This window comes from Xiphias gladius, chromosome 17 (genome assembly GCF_016859285.1).
Source record: "Xiphias gladius isolate SHS-SW01 ecotype Sanya breed wild chromosome 17, ASM1685928v1, whole genome shotgun sequence".
Classification (NCBI taxonomy): Eukaryota; Metazoa; Chordata; class Actinopteri; order Istiophoriformes; family Xiphiidae; genus Xiphias; species Xiphias gladius.
Genome location: NC_053416.1, coordinates 12,022,709 through 12,040,007, shown reverse-complemented (window position 1 = coordinate 12,040,007; position 17,299 = coordinate 12,022,709). Strand labels below are relative to the sequence as shown.

Here is a 17,299-nt window from a genome sequence, read left to right as displayed (position 1 = left end):
CATTTATGCAAGATAGGCATAACATGTTAGGCCTTCAAATCTTCTACTGTACATATCATCATTCATACATTTTAAACAAGTTGAATTAAAAAGATTATCTGGATAAAAATGTCTCATATCCCTTTTTCTTGCAAGACAGACAGAGGGACCATAATACTTTAACAACATTTTGCTGGTAATACTTATGTACTTTTACTTAAATATGATTTTCCATGCAGGACTTTTACTTGTAAAGGAGTATTTTTACATTGCTGATACTTTTATGGTACTTAAGTAGAGGATCTGAATACTTCTCCCACCACTGATGATCCAGTTTAACCAGCAAGGGTTTCGGCATTTGTGACTAAAGTACTATTAATTAATGTTATTCCTAATGTAATGTATGTATTACACATACATACTAACCATACGTATACACACACACACACACACACACACACACACACACACACACACAAACAGACCATCTGATGCAAGCCCCTTGCTGAAACGGACACAGCCGGCAAACCACTTAGACTGTGACATGTTGGATCGATGCCAACAGCCCTCTGACCTCCATCCCGCCCCGTCTTCAAATACCTCCCTTTGACTGACAGCTGCCAACGCTCCCTGGGCACACAGGCATGGATGCACTCTCATGCAAGAATACATACACACATCCCTTACAAACGGCACATAGGAAACATATGTACTCATATTAAATATAACACTAAAATTCCTTAACTTATAGTTAGTGAGTGAAGTGATGTCTAAGTCTCATTTAGGTAATTTATCAATTGAACATCTTTTATAAGAACTCCTTTTTTTTGTTTTTACTTAAACAGGTCATTCCACTTACATTTTTACTCCACAAAGTTAACATTTGTGTTTAGCAACAGTACTTGATCAGGATATTTACTAATTCTTACCGCCCCTGATTGTATGATCTTCCGTTTCACCAGGTCACCTTGACATCAGGCCAAATACTTGACATGCTGCTTTCCAGTGTTTGGCAAAGCCTGCAGTGTTAATGAGGCTGTGCACATTTTGCAGATACACAAGGATACAGTTTGTACCTTAGTTACGAGCAGATCTTACTATTTCTTACTTATAATATTGGAGTCTGTAATAAAGCTTATCTTAACTCCTTCCGTTCATTACAAATGTAGCTTATACCTAAGCAGGATGTAGTGCCTGTACGATACAACATATCTGGTGTACTAGACCCTTTATATCAGGAAGCTTGGAGGAACACTCATCATTGCCTTTCTGAGATATTATGTCATCACTGTTTGGTTTTCTAAAGGAAAAACTGCACATGAATGAGGAGTAGCACTGAATGATGTCTTGCTCTGCATAGAAATGGAATGCATTAGTAGGACTACATAGTAGTCTCTCCCTGAAGCAAGTGAAGCTTTTACTCCAAAATGTTTGTCCTTTGTTAATGTACTTTTTCTTTTCCTTTGATAATTACGTAATTACCGTTTTTTTTTTTGTGTGGTTTTTTTACAATAGCATGTTACATCGTACCTGTATAGCTTTTCATAGAGGTTAAATATGGGGGATGTCCAATAGATGTTGTTAATAGCAGGTTTACTTGTGAAATCTTAACCATACACTTACATTATTATTCTGGTGAAAGAAAACTGAATACATATTGAACATTTGTGATGATGTAATTTCTTTGATCCTAGCTAATCTTTTTAGTTGGTATGAAAAATTGAAATTCGCATGAAACTGTTTTGAATAACAGATTCTAACACTAGACTTTTTTGCATTTTAAACATTCACTTTCTAGGAATTTGCAGCTTTACAGGAAAATTCCTAGAATTTGAGCAGCGTAAATGATAAATGATCGCAGTTCTAAAATATATTTGTTAATGAATGAAAATGTGTAAAATTGTAGTTGTCCCCCTCGAAATCCAAACAGTTTTACCAGATGGCATTGTAGTAACATCTCTGGAATATAAAAAAAAATCAACAACACAACAAGGACAAGGACATTATTTGCAGTGTGGGGAAATATTACTGCACGACTGTTTTCCTTCTGCTTGACACCCTGAACAAATGTGTTGCTCACAGAGAGCATTACACGGCCTATGCTCAAAACATCCATCACACAAAACAGCAAGTAGGTAGCTTTGAAAAGTTCTTGCTCTGTGACATATCCTCCATCAACAAACAAATCAACTGCAAAATCTGCAGCTAAAGAGGCAGCAAGACTGAAAACTGAACACAGCTGCATCTGACGCTGGCTGCCACCTCCCCTCCGCACTGTCTGTCTCTGAAACAGTGTGACAGTGTAAGTGGATCCCTGGCCTTTGTGTCAAAACAGTGCAGTGCCAATAAGGGCTCACCTAACACAGTGGGACTTAGTGCAGTGCAGGCACAACGGGCCACCCCACCAGTGCTGGCACATCAATAAACTGACCGTACCACACACCTAATGCCAGAGGGTAAAGATTCTTCAAAATCAGTGTTCCATATTCTACTTAATCATTTTCAGGTAGGGGAAATAACTTGTTTAGGAGTGTGTGTTTTTTTTGCTCCTGTCTTCCACCGTGCTCGGACAGACACTTGAGGTCATGCCCACTAGCAAGTGCAGTGACAGCAAGAGGAGAGAAAAAGAAGTAAAGCAGGTGGTGAAGGAGGAGGAGGACGAGGAGGGGGAAAAAAAGGAAGTTGAGAAAAGATGAAGAAGAGGTGAATAAAAAGAGGACAGAGGAGGAAGATGAAAGGATGGGCCAGGGAACAGAAGAAAAATAAAGCCTGGTTTTCTGCATGTTGCTGGCTCAGTGCGGTTCATATGCCTGCAGGTAACCTCTCCCTGTCTCTGACCTTCAGCGCTTACCTCAGGACAATCATGACTTGCGCCAACCCAACGCAGCCAGAGAGACAGACAGAGAGAGTGAGTGGACGAGTGGGCGCAGAGCTGACCCAAGCACATCTCAAGAGGAAATCACCCCCACCCTGGAGGGTTTATGCTGCCAAAAGCATTAACTTCCAACTTTTTTTTTTTTTTTTTGTCCAGCACAGCATGCAATCAAGCAAGAAAGTAAGCCCTAGCATTGTTTGTCTGATGAGTCTGTATGCCACACTTCTCTCTATTCTGCTGTTGTTTTCCTTCTCCGCCTCCTCTCTGTACTCTGTGGCTATTCTCCCTTCTCCTGCGCCTTGCTGTCCTTTTCTATCCTCTCCTCCTTTTAGTGCGCTTCGGTCTCTCTTCTTATGAAAGAAAATGGAAGGACGTGAAGAGAGGACAGAAATGTGGGACAGAGGACAAAGGGTAGAGGAGTTAAAAAGGAAAAAAAAAAAAAAAACTACATGGAGAGCATTGCTGCCACAAGTAAAATGATCCCATTTAACCATTCAGAATTGATGTGTTTTTCTTTGGAGCTGCCTAACTCAAAACGGGAAACCAAACCTGTAAATCAAAAGGAGGAATAATACGTAATGCTATAAATAAATCAATAAATATGCTTTTATTTTTAAAAAATGGACTGCAGGGCCTGTGGCTGTTATTCTGCGTCTTTGCACAGACATCTCCTTCTCTCTGCCGTACTGCTTGACAAAAAACCAGGGTAGCTTCCTCTCAAACATTGAAGAGTGGGGGTTTTTTTTATTAAGATTTAATGATGCCTTTTAGACGGTAAGTTAACAAGCCATACTTACCAGGCATCTCAAAGGTACGTCCTGCTGCTCAATGAGCTAGGGCTTTCAAATTATGATGAATGAGTTGCTTAAAAGTACCTGATGAGTTATCATGGTCTATCACTCTCAGTTTGAATAATCTTGTACAGTGTTGAGGAAACGACTTCTGTAACCCCCGAATGTGGCGGGGCAAACGAAAAGCTGCCAAGAGAGGACAGCTGTGTCCATAAAAGTTGGGCTTGGATCAGTGAGCAAACTACATTTTCCTTTTAGCAACTTCAAAGGGTGAGATGACGTGGGTGGATACTTATGAGTGTTCTTCAGTGGTCAACACCTTTCTACAAGCATCTGCAGCCTCAATCCAAGACTGTAGGAAAGGCTTTTTTTTTTTCTTAATGGGTGATGCTCTTTCTGAGTGTCTGTGACTCCACCGATTTAACGGACGGGTTACAACCACCATAAAAATTATATGGGTGACAAAGAGTGCACCACAAAAACATTCAAATGGTTGTGATGGCTGATGGTAATAACCAGTGTGTAACACAAGCTTTTGTGTGGCCACGACTTTCTGAAGTCGAAATCCTTCATAGTGGGTTTAAGATTTTACAAAGCAGCTTTTTGTATACATATTTAAGGAATGGAGGAGTACTCTTTGTCAAACTCTCTTCAAGAAATGACCCAGGGCTACTTGCTCTGTCATTCACTGGAGACTTTACAGACCTAATTTATACCTAGAGATATACAACCACACATTCAAATACTTATTCGCTGAATCGTGATGGCTTACCAGAAGTTGACCAGGAATGGATGTTCAAGGTTCTGCATGATCTGCAGCTCTTTCAGGACATTCCTCACTTCGTTCCGCTCCACACACTTTAGCTTGTTCATGTACTTCATGGCGTACATCTTCTTAGTGTCCTTCTTCTGCACAATGCAGACCTGATAAGATTGAATAAGGGTAAATTCCTTCACTGCTGTGGTCAAAACAGCATGTATATTTTCTTGGTGTTCGGCTTGTGTATCTCTTATGCTTCAGGACTTCAAGGCAGTAAAAATATGAGTCATATATCACTTACTGCAGTCATATCATCCATATGGTGATCTCATCCTCACTGCCGTTATGATAAACATCACGCTCAAAAATGATGAATATCGTCATGTCTCTTAAGCAAAATTATGCAATTTATAAGATTTAGCCCCAAAGTAGTCGGATGCATCATATTTCTATGTTATCTCATATAGTAATAATTTTATTGGTAGAGCACTTTTTAAACTTGGAGCACATATTATCATAATGTTGCAAGACACATACAAAAACAGTGTAGTGCCTCCTTATCAGCTGCTAATTAGTTAGTGACACGTGGACACATGGAGTGCTAGTAACATCACTGCAATAGCCAGAAATGTGCATCTAACAAAGTTGGAAGGAAACTTCAGGGTTTCTCTTTAATCTCTGTGATCATGAATTTAATCCTCTCGTAAAATGTTAAACTCTTCGCAGCGGTATGTTTTGCATTTTTTGAGATGGGAAACATCATTTCAGCATTCATTAGAATTGCCAGTGCGTATCAGTGGGGAATGCAGACATTTCCTCCAAGGGTGCACTGAAATGCTTCCAAACAGCACTCGGTGCATTTACATCAATGGAAATAAATAGCATGGCTCTGATGTGACGCAGCAAAATGAAGGATATATCACCTGGTGCAACCTGGGTACCCTCTTTTGACAGTGTGTCTGGGAATAGTCAGTATTTTCAATACGCAGCGGTGTAATACCCATATTTATTTGTAGTCATGCTTGTCTGTGCTACAAGCGTCAATAAGCCAGTGATTACTGCTATCTAAGAGAGGGATCTGTGGACCAGCTGGCACTGTTAATCAGCCAAACCCTGATCGCATCACTCCTCCCATTGAACAGCTTGCCATCTACTGTGATTAGACTGCTTATCTGTTGCTAGACAGAGCGCTGAAGCTGTGTGGGTCTGTGTCGTGTGTACGCATGTGCACGTGCGTCGCTATATGTGCTTACATGTACTGTAAGTGCTGATGTGAATTACTCGTCGCTATATGGCTTAACAGCAAGAGGAAACGTGACAGCTATCACCTCAGATTTGTTTTCAGAGAGCTGCTGGTCGGTACCGAGCAAATTAAACCTGAAGGCTTTACTAGACTGTATATGATAATATTGTACTGACAGAGAGGGGACATGGTATATTATTTGTAAAAACATGTGCCTAATGTTAAAAGGCCTCGGCAAGGAAATCAAACGGGATCGTGTAGAGCTGAAACAAGTAGTCGATCGAGAGGAAAATGAGTTACTCAGTTAATCGTTTGTCATTTTTCAAGCAGAAATGCTTACGTATCCTTGCTTCCAGCTTCTACATTACGAGGATTTACTGTCTTATTATAGTGTAATGTGTATAATGTCAGAGTAAACTGAATATCTTGGCGTTTTGGAGTGTTGGTCAGACAAAACAAGTAATTTGATGATCTCACCTTGGGCTTTAGGAAATTGTGACCAACATTTTTCACTATTTTTTCACATTTTACAGGTGAAGTGAATTATCTACAAAATAAGCAAGTTCATCATTAAATGAACTAATCCGTATTTACAGCCCTATGATCACATGAAACTTAAGAGGTATTGCATTTAATTTGTGATATTGGATGTCACTTTGACATCATTTTTAAGGTTTTGTTTCATATATATTGCCCGATTTTTATCAGTCCTGTTTTTAGGTGCATCCCTTGTGATGTGCCTTTTTTGAACGGATCATTTGTAAATAGATTGTTTTGTCTTTTAAACTGAAACTAAAATACACTCCAATTCAACTAATATCTGAGTAACATGGGTACATCTTTTTTGTCTCTCCAGTCAGAACAGAAAACACTTTGGCAAACATGGACTTACCTTTCCGAAGCTTCCTTTTCCTATTGCCCTCAAGATCTGGAAGTGGTCGAAGTTGACTGTGGGAAAGAAGAGTAGAAAATCTGTTAACTTATATGAAATAAAAAACAGAAATTTAAACCTGAAATCCGAAATGTTTTTTTTTAATAATTTCTCCTCCACTATTAAAACAAGGGGAAACTACTTTACAAGATCAACAGTAGATACTCTGTCACGCTTGGTGTAGCTTAAATGTTGAAAATCAGGTCATTGAATCATAAATGGAAAGAGATTAATGTCAAGTGCAGTCCGTACAGTTACAGGAGGTTCACTGTGAGATTTGCTTTGAGCTCATTTGAACAATGTGACAGTCAAGAAGCAGATGGAGGTCTCCAGGGCAACCACAGGTCACTGACATTATATAGCACAGAGTCGAAATAAGCCTCAGCACAAAGACATCTTTTATGAGCATTGCATGTTTTTTCCTCTGAACAAATACATATTTTTAGCTCCCTGTTTTGCTGCTTGGTGTCCTCCACAGCCTTTGTATCATTCTCTCCTCTGCACACTTGCTCTCACTCTCTTTCTGTCTCACTCACACACAACCTAAACCAGAGCAGAGAACTCCCTATCTCACTCTCATCCATCTATGAGCAACATTTATTACCAATTAGAAACTGATGGGGCTGTTTGTTTCTCGCTGCCATGACAACAAGGACAGAAGGTTTTCCCTATGTTGTTTCCCCGAGGATAGAACAGCTGCTGCCCACTCCCTGCACTCGTCTGACTACACGCACATATATTCACAAAGCATTCAGTCTTTCTCAAAAATACGCCAATATAGTGCTGACCTAATGCATTACCTGCCTCTCTTGCAACAGTACAGCACACACACACACACACACACACACACACACACACACACACACACATCTGCCTGCAGTCACTAGATCTATTGGATGTGACAGTTCATGCTATGCTCTGTTAGTCACATATCACTGGCACTTCCGCCCCTCACACTATCTGTGTTGAAGTATTTACACAACCTACTCTGATAGGGGCCATACTAGGCCTCGCTTTATAATACGCACGCGCACACACACATGCACACACAGACTCAAAGAGGCCAGTGTATAAACTCAACATACACACAGACACACATGTCAGATAAACATGGTCATTTTCCTGCTGAGCTACTTGGAGTTTCTGCTTTTATGGGTTTTTCAGAGAGACAGCTGTGGTCGTGGATGAGAGGCCAGAGCTCTGTGATCGCAGGTAGAGAGAGAGGGAGCGAGAAAGAGAGGCGCAGTCAGTCAAATGCAAAGAGAGGGAGAGAGAGCGAGTCAGACACAGAAGGGGGGGGGGGTGAAATGGCGATCGTCATATTTTACCACTTTGGATGGTTTAATGTGCTGTATGAAATGATGGACACACCAGTAACAGAGCGTGTAATGATTGAAATCTGCACGAGTGGAATTGACAAATTGACAGCCTTTCCATGGCCTAAACTAACGGAGGAAATCATCTGACTGATGAGCTCATCTGCTTGTCAATTTGAATTTGACTGACACATGCTAATCAGTTTGGACTGAAGTAATCGCGCTTATTGCATCTTTTTCTCTTTGTTTTGCCCCTCCATTTACCTTCATGGCACTCATATCAAAATGGACACACAGGTGGTTCTATTTTGGCTACACCGGGTGATGTGTTCACACATGCAGTCATGCAATTTAGGCTGTGTTTGGATGTCCGCAAAGATGACCACACGGGCCTTTGCAATCAAGGGCAGATGACAAATTCTACTTCCACCCTTACAGCTAGTTAGACAGAACTTATAATTTGAAGCTGAAGTGCGGGACTTATAAATATAAAAAATGCCAGTCACGTTCAAGCCCTTGCCAAACATGTTCACACAATGCTGATTAAGCCCATCAGCGCCAGGAAAATCTCTCTGTATTTCAAAGTATACCGGTGTTTTGAATCTGGGCTCTGTGGCAACGTTCCCGCGCTGCGCACCGGTAGCACCACGTTTTACGTCAACCAGCAAGTTTGCCAGAACTGAAGAGGGGAGCAACATTAGCGATGGAGACCAAGTACACTACAGTAACTAGGAGAATGGTGAAGCTTATGGTGGGAAAACCTAGGAAGCATCCAAGGAAAGTTTCTGATGCTCCAGATAAGACAGAAAATCAGTGTTAAGAGGAAGGGTTACAGTCTAAAAAAGAATGCAATTGATGGTGAGGACAAACATGGATTTCAACTGGTGTGGTTCTTCCTCGTTGGAGAACACTGAAAGAAGAGAAGGGACTGAGGGCAGACACGGATGTCGCCTTACTGGTCTTTGACAGGTTGACATTTGTGAAATATTTGGACTAGGTTACGTAGCTATTACATTTACTCTACACAAATAATGAATTATTTCTCGGAACTGTGGAAATTCTCAGTATTTGGCAGTGTTTGTTTAATTACAATCACTGCCATAAGGGGGAAGCAAAAGTTCCGCACTGTAGGTTTGAGATGGTGCCTTTGGAAAAATTATTTCAGCCCCAAGCCCACTTGTTCCTATTGAAGATCTTTTAAAAACACGTCACAAAATTTGTAGTGACATTTTGAAAAAGGTTAATAAATTTCCTGAAACAGCTGGACACTGTAGTATTTAGCAAACGTTATTCAAACAGAAGGAAATGGTGCATTTTTTTGGGGACTGTTTTCAGCAATACATATTTGGTGCTCCAGTGAGAATTTACAACAGCAGGATGATGTATGTTGGATTGGTAAAGTGTGTTTGTTTTCATAGTAATGAAGACAACATTTCAACCACTGCAACAGTTTGGCTCACTGATGGGTTTAGCTACACAGAAAATACTTGTTAGTAGGATCAATTCGATGTTGGTCTTTTCAAGTGGTTTGTTGAGAATAAGAAAACAGAGGTAGGGTAGGTAGATATAAGTACTGTCAGCCTGATTCTTTAAATGCCAATAAAGCTGACCACACAATACTGATATTACCATTAGCCTGTATTTATACTTATTTTGTGATTCAAATTGAAGATCAAAAAACTAAGTGATTTCACTGAATTCTCCCTCGCCCCAGCGATGTTCATCTGGTTATATATGTCCCTCAATCAAATCACTTTTTTATAGTCGTTCAGTTTTCTGTCAACAGAATCAGAAAGATATGTAAATGAGAACATCTAAATCTTGAGTTTGGCTGCGTTAAAACAGTGTAGGTGATCACAGAACGCAGGAACTGAATAGAGTTCAACCAGCAAAGATCCAACAGACCAAACGGGATAAGTCTGTTTCACTTCTTAACAGATATTTGTTGTTATGCACACTTTTATCATTTAGTAAATGTGAATGATGTTTCCAAAATTAGCCAGCTCAGTTTGAAAGTACGGTCTCACTCTCGCTCTCTCTGATCTTCTCATTCCTGCCTCCCACACAGCAGCCTGTAAATCACCTAAGGACCCACCAACTAGGGAACATCAGCACTCACGCTGTTTCTCTGATAACTGAAATAGGCACCATGGGTCCATGTGCCACAGCAATGTGAATAAAGTATGATCAGCAGTAAATGGGGCCTGTCCATTAACCAGAGTCTCCAAGTTACACAAAGTGGAAAATGTATGTGGCACATAAGGGACACACAATTTTCACTGAAGAAATTAACATATGTTTAACAGAGTTCACCTTCATGCACACACCTCTCTGCAAATCAGCTACTATGGAATAAGTATGAACTATAAAATAAGCATGTGTCTCTACACTGACACCAGCAAGCAAAACAGTCTGTGAATGTATTCTGCAAATAAATTCTGATTCTTAGCGTTGAGAAGTTAAATTTTGAAAATGTACCACCATGCGTAAACTTGATTTGGAAATCTATTGAAAAATCACAAAATTTTTCTGCTGCTTTGGATGTAAAATAAATTTTATGTCTATGTTGCTTTGTGTCTATGGTGTGCAACATAGTCAGTTTGCCCTCCGACGAACATCACAGAAGATGACAGAATTTGTTTGGACATATTTTTGCAGCACATACGGTATGTACCAGTATGTGGTGTTTAATCACTATTTTTAATTATTAGATAGATCACAATCTCAAAATCATTTGTGTGTCTCAATGAAGAGGTTGAATCCTGCAGAAAAACCATGCTGCGTTGGCAGTTTAAGAGAAACACATTTTTGCAGCCGCAATCTAACCTGAAACTGAAAAGGGCTCAAAGACAACAAAATCTGTAAACAGTTCAAATGTTCTTCATAATGTTACCACCAACTTTATTTTAAAACAATCGGGAAGTTTTTTCGGCTGCATGGGGACCGTGGATGAAAATCAACATTACTAAACTAGCCTCAGAGCATTTACATACATTAATAATATACTTTTGAAATGTCACAATTTATTAATGTTCACTGTTGAATTAACAAATATAAATTCCACGTTTGACCAAAATCCCCTTGCAGCAACCTCTGGCACTCCTGAGTTGTACAGAGGACAACTCAATTTGCATCTTTATTGCCGCTCAAAAGGGGTGAGTGCATGATGTACAGCATACTCAACATGCAGTGACCACTAACCCCCATCATTAGATTAAAATTGGAGATTCTCAGCACAGCAACGGATGCAGTAACATTGGGAGCAACAGTTTCCATGTCAACGATCCATGTTAAAAATAACAAAACAGCACTTTTAGGTTCCTTTTTTCGGATTCATCTCTGAATTTTGGCTGGACTGCAACAGCAGGGAAGCCCAATAAATGCAAATGTCTGTCACTGACTGACCGACGTCTAGCCACGTGACTGAGTGATGAAGTTACACCATTGGTCGTCCGGCAGAATGTTGGAGTTTCCCAATTGGCCGTTGCAATTTCAAAATGAATCGGCACAAACAATTTCTATTGCGTCTTCGGGGGGCTTTTACAGGCAGTGTTACCGATTTAGTGCCTTTGTCGCTAGATTTCCAACTTTTCACACCCCTTTAGCGACTTTTCTTCAAAAAAGCACCTAGCGACACATCTATTGACTTTTTGGACAAACCTTAGCTACTTTCCATTCTTTCTGTAGGAGAGAGTTGCCAGCATTGCCCTGCGAGCGTAAGGTCGTGCTTCCCCTCTGCAGACACACGTCTCTCTGGTCTCATTCAGTTGACTGCATGACAGCTTACAAGCACCTGAATTAGCTTTTAACTTTTTCACCGAGGGATCATTTTACAAATAAATATAGCGGAAGTCACAGCACAGCCGTTGTCTTCAACTTACGTGTATGGTGATTTTCTCAGACAACGCCACGGTTATACTATCAGGCCGCGTTTTAGTCACTATTATATACTTGTTCCGTTGTCTGACAACAGAAACAGAAAAACATGTAAATGAAAAGAGCTTTATTGGGAATTTAGCTGTATTTAAATACCTTATATGTTAGCACAGAGAGTAGGAGAGAAGCAAACAGATAAAGAGCAGTCCAGCCATATACTAGGTTTGGACCTAGTCTTGTTTATTTCTTTGCATGCAGTCTGGATTTTTTCTTTCGATGGTTGTAATAATTTGAAGTGCAACAATCTACAAAGTAAATCATCATTACATTATTTTCCACCTATTTGTTCCATCTTTCCACACTTTTTTTTTTTTTTTTTAAACTTTTTTTCTTTTCTGTCTCCAGTTCCAATTATCTATCCTCATCCTCCCTCATTTTCTCTCACATCCCTGTCTGTCTCCATCTGTCCTCCGATCATGCACTGTCTTTCCCCAGGTATCTTGGGAGTACATATAGAGCGGTCTGGGGATATAATAGCCACGCTGCAATGTCAAACAACACCAAAGTCAAGGAACTCCCGTCTGGTTACTCCGACCTCAAAGGGAGAACCCTGCCTGTCTCTGACGCGAGTTTCGTCAGCGAGGGGATTACTTTGTTTCCAGTGAGCAGGGATTTTTTCTAATTCAAATGATGTGCCTCTGTGTTTATTATTCTTCTGCCCTTGGTGAAATCGCCCACACTATTTTGTGAGAGAGAAGGTGCACTGTTCCATTAACGCAGAGTTCAGAGAAGCTCTGTTAAGAGTGACATTTCCAGAACAGCGCGCTAGATTACTAAGCTGCAAGGTTAACCATGTGTAATGATTTCCTCTTTAATAGAGGTTGACTCCAGTGAGAAAGAGAAAGCCAGAGATATGGATTTGATTAGAAGATGCGATGCAGTAATTTGACACAGTCAGGGTGAAGAAATAATTTTGGGTTGTCACACAGTAACGAAATTCATATCTCAGCACACAAACAAACTATAAAAAAACCAAAACTCTAATTACAATTAATGATGTATTATCCAATGGGTTCAACTGAAAAAAAGATATTACATGACTTGTTTGCAACTTTATAAAAAGAAGCTAATGTATCATCTGACACCAGATATACAGAAACACCTATTTCTTCCACAGTAAGGAAAACCCCAGGAAAACCAGTTCACTTGCGACCAAAGCACTGATTCATGTAACACTGACTTAAGTCCTTGGGGGCACAGCCAGAGTGGAATTAATTTCAGGGACTGATTCAGATCAATAAATTCACATTGTATTATCTGCTCAGGTCACAAAGAAAAAGGGAAATACATTTAAACAAGAGAACTTTGCCAATCAAAGCAATAACTCCTCTCTGCCGACTTTGATGGCAATCAGTCTGAAAAAATTGAAGGTAATAACTTGGCAGGATTCAAGCAATTTTCAATTATCATAAATATGAAGACTTTAATACCAAAGCCAAAATTAGAGTAAAATGTCCAGATAAGTTCCATGAATATCTTTGGTTTTCGGAAAACAACTTTCTCTTCTATTCCCTTTACTATATGTATCTTTGCATAAATATCCAAAGCTGTTGCCATATCAATGGCAAAAGACAAACTGTGGCTACAGCAAGAGGTATTTCTCTTTTTCGTTGCTGAGGAAGTCTAGTAGAGCTAATCAGCAATCTACATTAGTCTAATCACGTACTGTAAGTGCACTTCATGTTTTCAGGTAATAAGAATAGCTCAACACATTGATAAGGCTGCAGAGAGAGATGCCCTGGGATGTGGCAATGGTTGTAAATCCTGCTGACAACTTGTGTCATTTCAAGTTTGTTTTACCCACATCCCCTGTTTGAGCCGCAAAAGAAGACAGACCAAAAAAACGTGTCATCAAATAATAATTTTGGATGTTTTAGCACTCACCATCGTCTGTGTCATTAGTGACGGGAGCCTTGCTGGACTGTCCGAGCCCCATGGCTGCTCCTCTTACAGTTTCTTATGTTCCGCTCCCTTTTGTTCAGCTCAGCGTCGAACGGCCCTCCCTCTGAGACGCACTCATAGCCTGGTCACCACTAGCCCCTCACACACACACACACACACACACACACACACACACACACACACACACGTAGACGGTCTCACGTGCTGGACCACTCAGCCCTATCTGTCCTCGCTGCCGTCTAGATGAATGCAGGCGGACAGACGACTCTTGCCAGCCAGGAGGAGGGTGAGCGATGTGTTTGTGGCTGTGGCCCTCTGTTGACTGAGAGTCTAACCTGTGAGGGGAGGAGGGAAAGCGGGACAACGCCAGCACAGGGAGGAAAGGAAGGACAGAGGGAAAAAAAAGTAAAAAGGGTAGAGCTTCTGAGACACGAACAGCATCTAATGATCAATGGAAAGATCAATGCTGAATTTTCTTAGATAATAGGAAAAAAAAAATGTTGCTTTTAAACTTAAACGGCCTGCAATAGTAGCAGGAGAGCAGTAACATTCATTCATGATAAGGACAACTTGTTCAGTGAAAGGAGGGGAAAAGGTCTTTCTTTTACTGCTTTTCCATAAGTAGGTCTCCTTCCTCCTGTCTTTCCTCCTTCATTCCTTTCTTCTTTCCTTCATCTGTCTCTTATCAATTATTAAATCCTTATATTTTAATCAGAACACGATCCTCCGGGAGCACACATCCACAGCACATGTGTGATGAAAGCTGTGATCTGTTTTCCCATTAAGAACATAAAATTGGAGGCTTTTGATTTATAGTTTGCTGGTGTTATGTACTGTAAATGGAATCTCTCGGGCTGCCCTCCTCAGGACACAAGTTACATTTTGTTCCACTAGCCTTCTACTAGAGTAGAAAAAAAAAAAAAACTAACAATAAAATAAAGGAACTCTGCTGCCTGATGAAATATGTTAGCCTAAATATGGAAAATGTATTGAAGTATAGGCATGTAATTTCATTGTGTTTGCATATTACAACATGATACTTCTGCAATAGCCTCATCCTAGTATCAGGGAGTAGGATGAGGGGCCAAAAAGTAAGTTTATTCAAGTTATTTAGGGGCATATCACTACAATAAATTATATTACAGCTGTACCGGATTGTGGTTTGCCATGGTATCATTTGAAAGTGAAGCACAGCTGGTCCCATAGCAATATCTTGAAGGACAATGACTAACTGGACTGAGTAATGACATGCATTTGTGGGTTAAATGGGCAAACTTCAAGTCATCGTGGCAGCATTCAGTCCGCGAAGGGAAACCCATCCAGGTGTGTCGTTCTCAGACTGCATGATAAGGTCAACACAGCATATCTGACTATGCCTGTTTGGGAGAACGAAATATTCGAAAACTAGTGCTGGAAGCCGCATTGCTGCGCTCCCCGCAGAGGACACGGTGCTCGGAGCCCTTATCTGATCAAATGGGAGAAACATGCGCTGAATAGAAAGGTACCCCCCCCTCTCTCTCTCCCTGGCATCCATACAGGGCAGCCGTGGGCACCTACCTCCGTACGAAGCCAGCTGGTCGAGCGTAGGACCGTTTCCAGCCCGGTTTGCTGCAGAGACGCGAGGCGACGGCGGCGCAACAGTGCGGCTCAAAGCATCACTTGTCCGGTGTTCGGACGACGACGCACCGGGACACGTGCCCCCCCGACAAATGGAACCACACAGCGAGACGTGACTTGCGGGATGCGCCGAAGGAGGAATCGGAGGAGGGAGGACAACGGGAGCGGAAAGCGGACGTACGGGGGAGACTGCTCGGTTGGCTTCGCCCTGCTGAGCGACTGACCTCCACATCGCCGTCTGTGTGATGGACTGGCAACCGGCGTGCGTCTGGAGAGGCACGTTTCATGGGCTGCCGGGCTGCTGCGCTGTGGCTGTGGCGCGGAGGGTTCCCCGTCGCTGGCGCTTCGCTCGTCTATCAATCCAGCAACTGGACCCCCCCCCCCCGCCCTTAAAACCTTTCCTGGGATACTGTATTTCAAAAGTAGCTATTACTCTGAGACCATTGTGCCTGTCATAATTACAAGTTCACTCTCAAGTCAGTTAAGCGCCACAGACCCAATATCCAGCGCCTGTTGGCTTTTTCTTTACAATGTTAGGCCCCAATTATTAGGTGATAATATCCGTGATGACCAGGCACATTATTTGCCTATTACCACGGTGTCTTTACTTGAATGTAGTATTAAAAATGGCCTAATGCAGATCTTTTTACATGAAGTGTCACGCGGAAACTGCCTTCTAATTACTCCACTTACTTCATGTCTGCAGGTAATTTTGTTTGTTTTTTTTTGTTTTTTTTTTCCTCCTGTTGCCACAGTAGAGTCAGAGGTCACGGTCAGCTTTAGAACAGCGCCCCCCAGAGCTGATATTGGTGAGCTACCTCGCTAAAGGACATTTCTACATGGCAGATTGTTGTCACTGCCGTTGAAGGCATGGGACCCCCCCGGGTCAGGGAAGTCTTCAGCCTCTTTATGGACGAGCTGAGCCTGCTGACTCCTAATAGCCTTTAAAGTTATATGGAAATAATAATTATACAGGGCGAATAATGGGCACTAATGTCTCTCTGGCATTTCATTGTGAATATATACTGACCTTATTGTGCTTTATCTTGTGTCTTCTTTATCTCTTTAGGTATAAATATAATGATCCTTTTTAATATTCTTAAATGGTGAAATGTACAGTATATAGGACCTAGTATTACCTGCATTTTTTTTTTTTTTTTTTTTTTTTTTGAGCAGCCTGTGAACACACAGACACTTGGCTCGTCATCACGGTTGGATAACTGAGCAGCTTACCAGGTACAGACCCAGGGCACCTGGACTGGATCCTCTGACTTTTAACATTCCTTGTCCGTAAGTCAGTCAAAAAACCACAAAGAGACACGGAACAACCACAAAAACCGGCAAAACCAGGTGTAAAACGACACGCAAAGATGCAAAACAACCAGAAAGAGACATTGAACAACTACAGGGGGACACAAACAGACATGAAAGGACTACAGAGAGAAATTAAATGAGATGCAAAACAAATACAAACAACTAAAAGGCGATGCAATGCCAGGGTTTGTGGTCTTTCTGCATCACTTTCTGTCTGTGTGTCTTGCTTGTATGTAGGAGGGGTGGGTGGACTCCTACATGTCTGTGTCCCGGGGCCCCTTGTCTCGTAATCTGTCCATGACTGTAAGATACTTGAAGTTACAAATAGCCGCTATTTATTTATATTATTTCATAGTCGATCATTTGGTGTTTTTAATTTGCCATTCATTTATTAAACCGAACAAATAATATAACTATTAATAATGTAAGGTTTATTATTGCTGAGAAACAGGGCCTTAAATTTGAGTCTTGGCATATTTTTACTCATTTCACAAATGTTCCCCCCTTCTTTGAATCTGTGCCCCAGTCTGCCCCTCCCCCATTTAAAAGTTTCTATACTAGCCCCTGATTACAGATATTTCCACAAATATAAGTAAGGAGCTGAATTAAATGACTGAATGAATCTTTATGTACAG

General features: G+C 41.1%; 1 protein-coding gene and 1 long non-coding RNA gene across 3 annotated transcripts in view; one reads left to right on the top strand and one right to left on the bottom strand.

Moving 5' to 3' along the window:
• The window catches only part of LOC120802648, a 62,420-nt gene extending 55,814 nt beyond the window's left edge, over positions 1 to 6,606 (top strand). The window contains exon 4 of the long non-coding RNA XR_005709250.1: positions 6,505 to 6,606. This is a non-coding gene — a long non-coding RNA (uncharacterized LOC120802648). The remainder of the gene's footprint in view (positions 1 to 6,504) is intronic.
• Positions 1 to 13,813, bottom strand: part of stk32a (serine/threonine kinase 32A) — a 64,131-nt gene extending 50,318 nt beyond the window's left edge. For both annotated transcript variants that reach the window (XM_040150691.1, XM_040150690.1), the window contains exons 1-3: positions 13,716 to 13,813; positions 6,541 to 6,596; positions 4,418 to 4,569 (exon numbers count right to left, since the gene is read on the bottom strand). In XM_040150691.1, the coding sequence (XP_040006625.1) occupies positions 4,418 to 4,569; positions 6,541 to 6,596; positions 13,716 to 13,767 (260 nt within the window). In that variant the 5' untranslated portion in view covers positions 13,768 to 13,813. The remainder of the gene's footprint in view (positions 1 to 4,417; positions 4,570 to 6,540; positions 6,597 to 13,715) is intronic.
• Between the last annotated feature and the right edge of the window lie 3,486 nt (positions 13,814 to 17,299).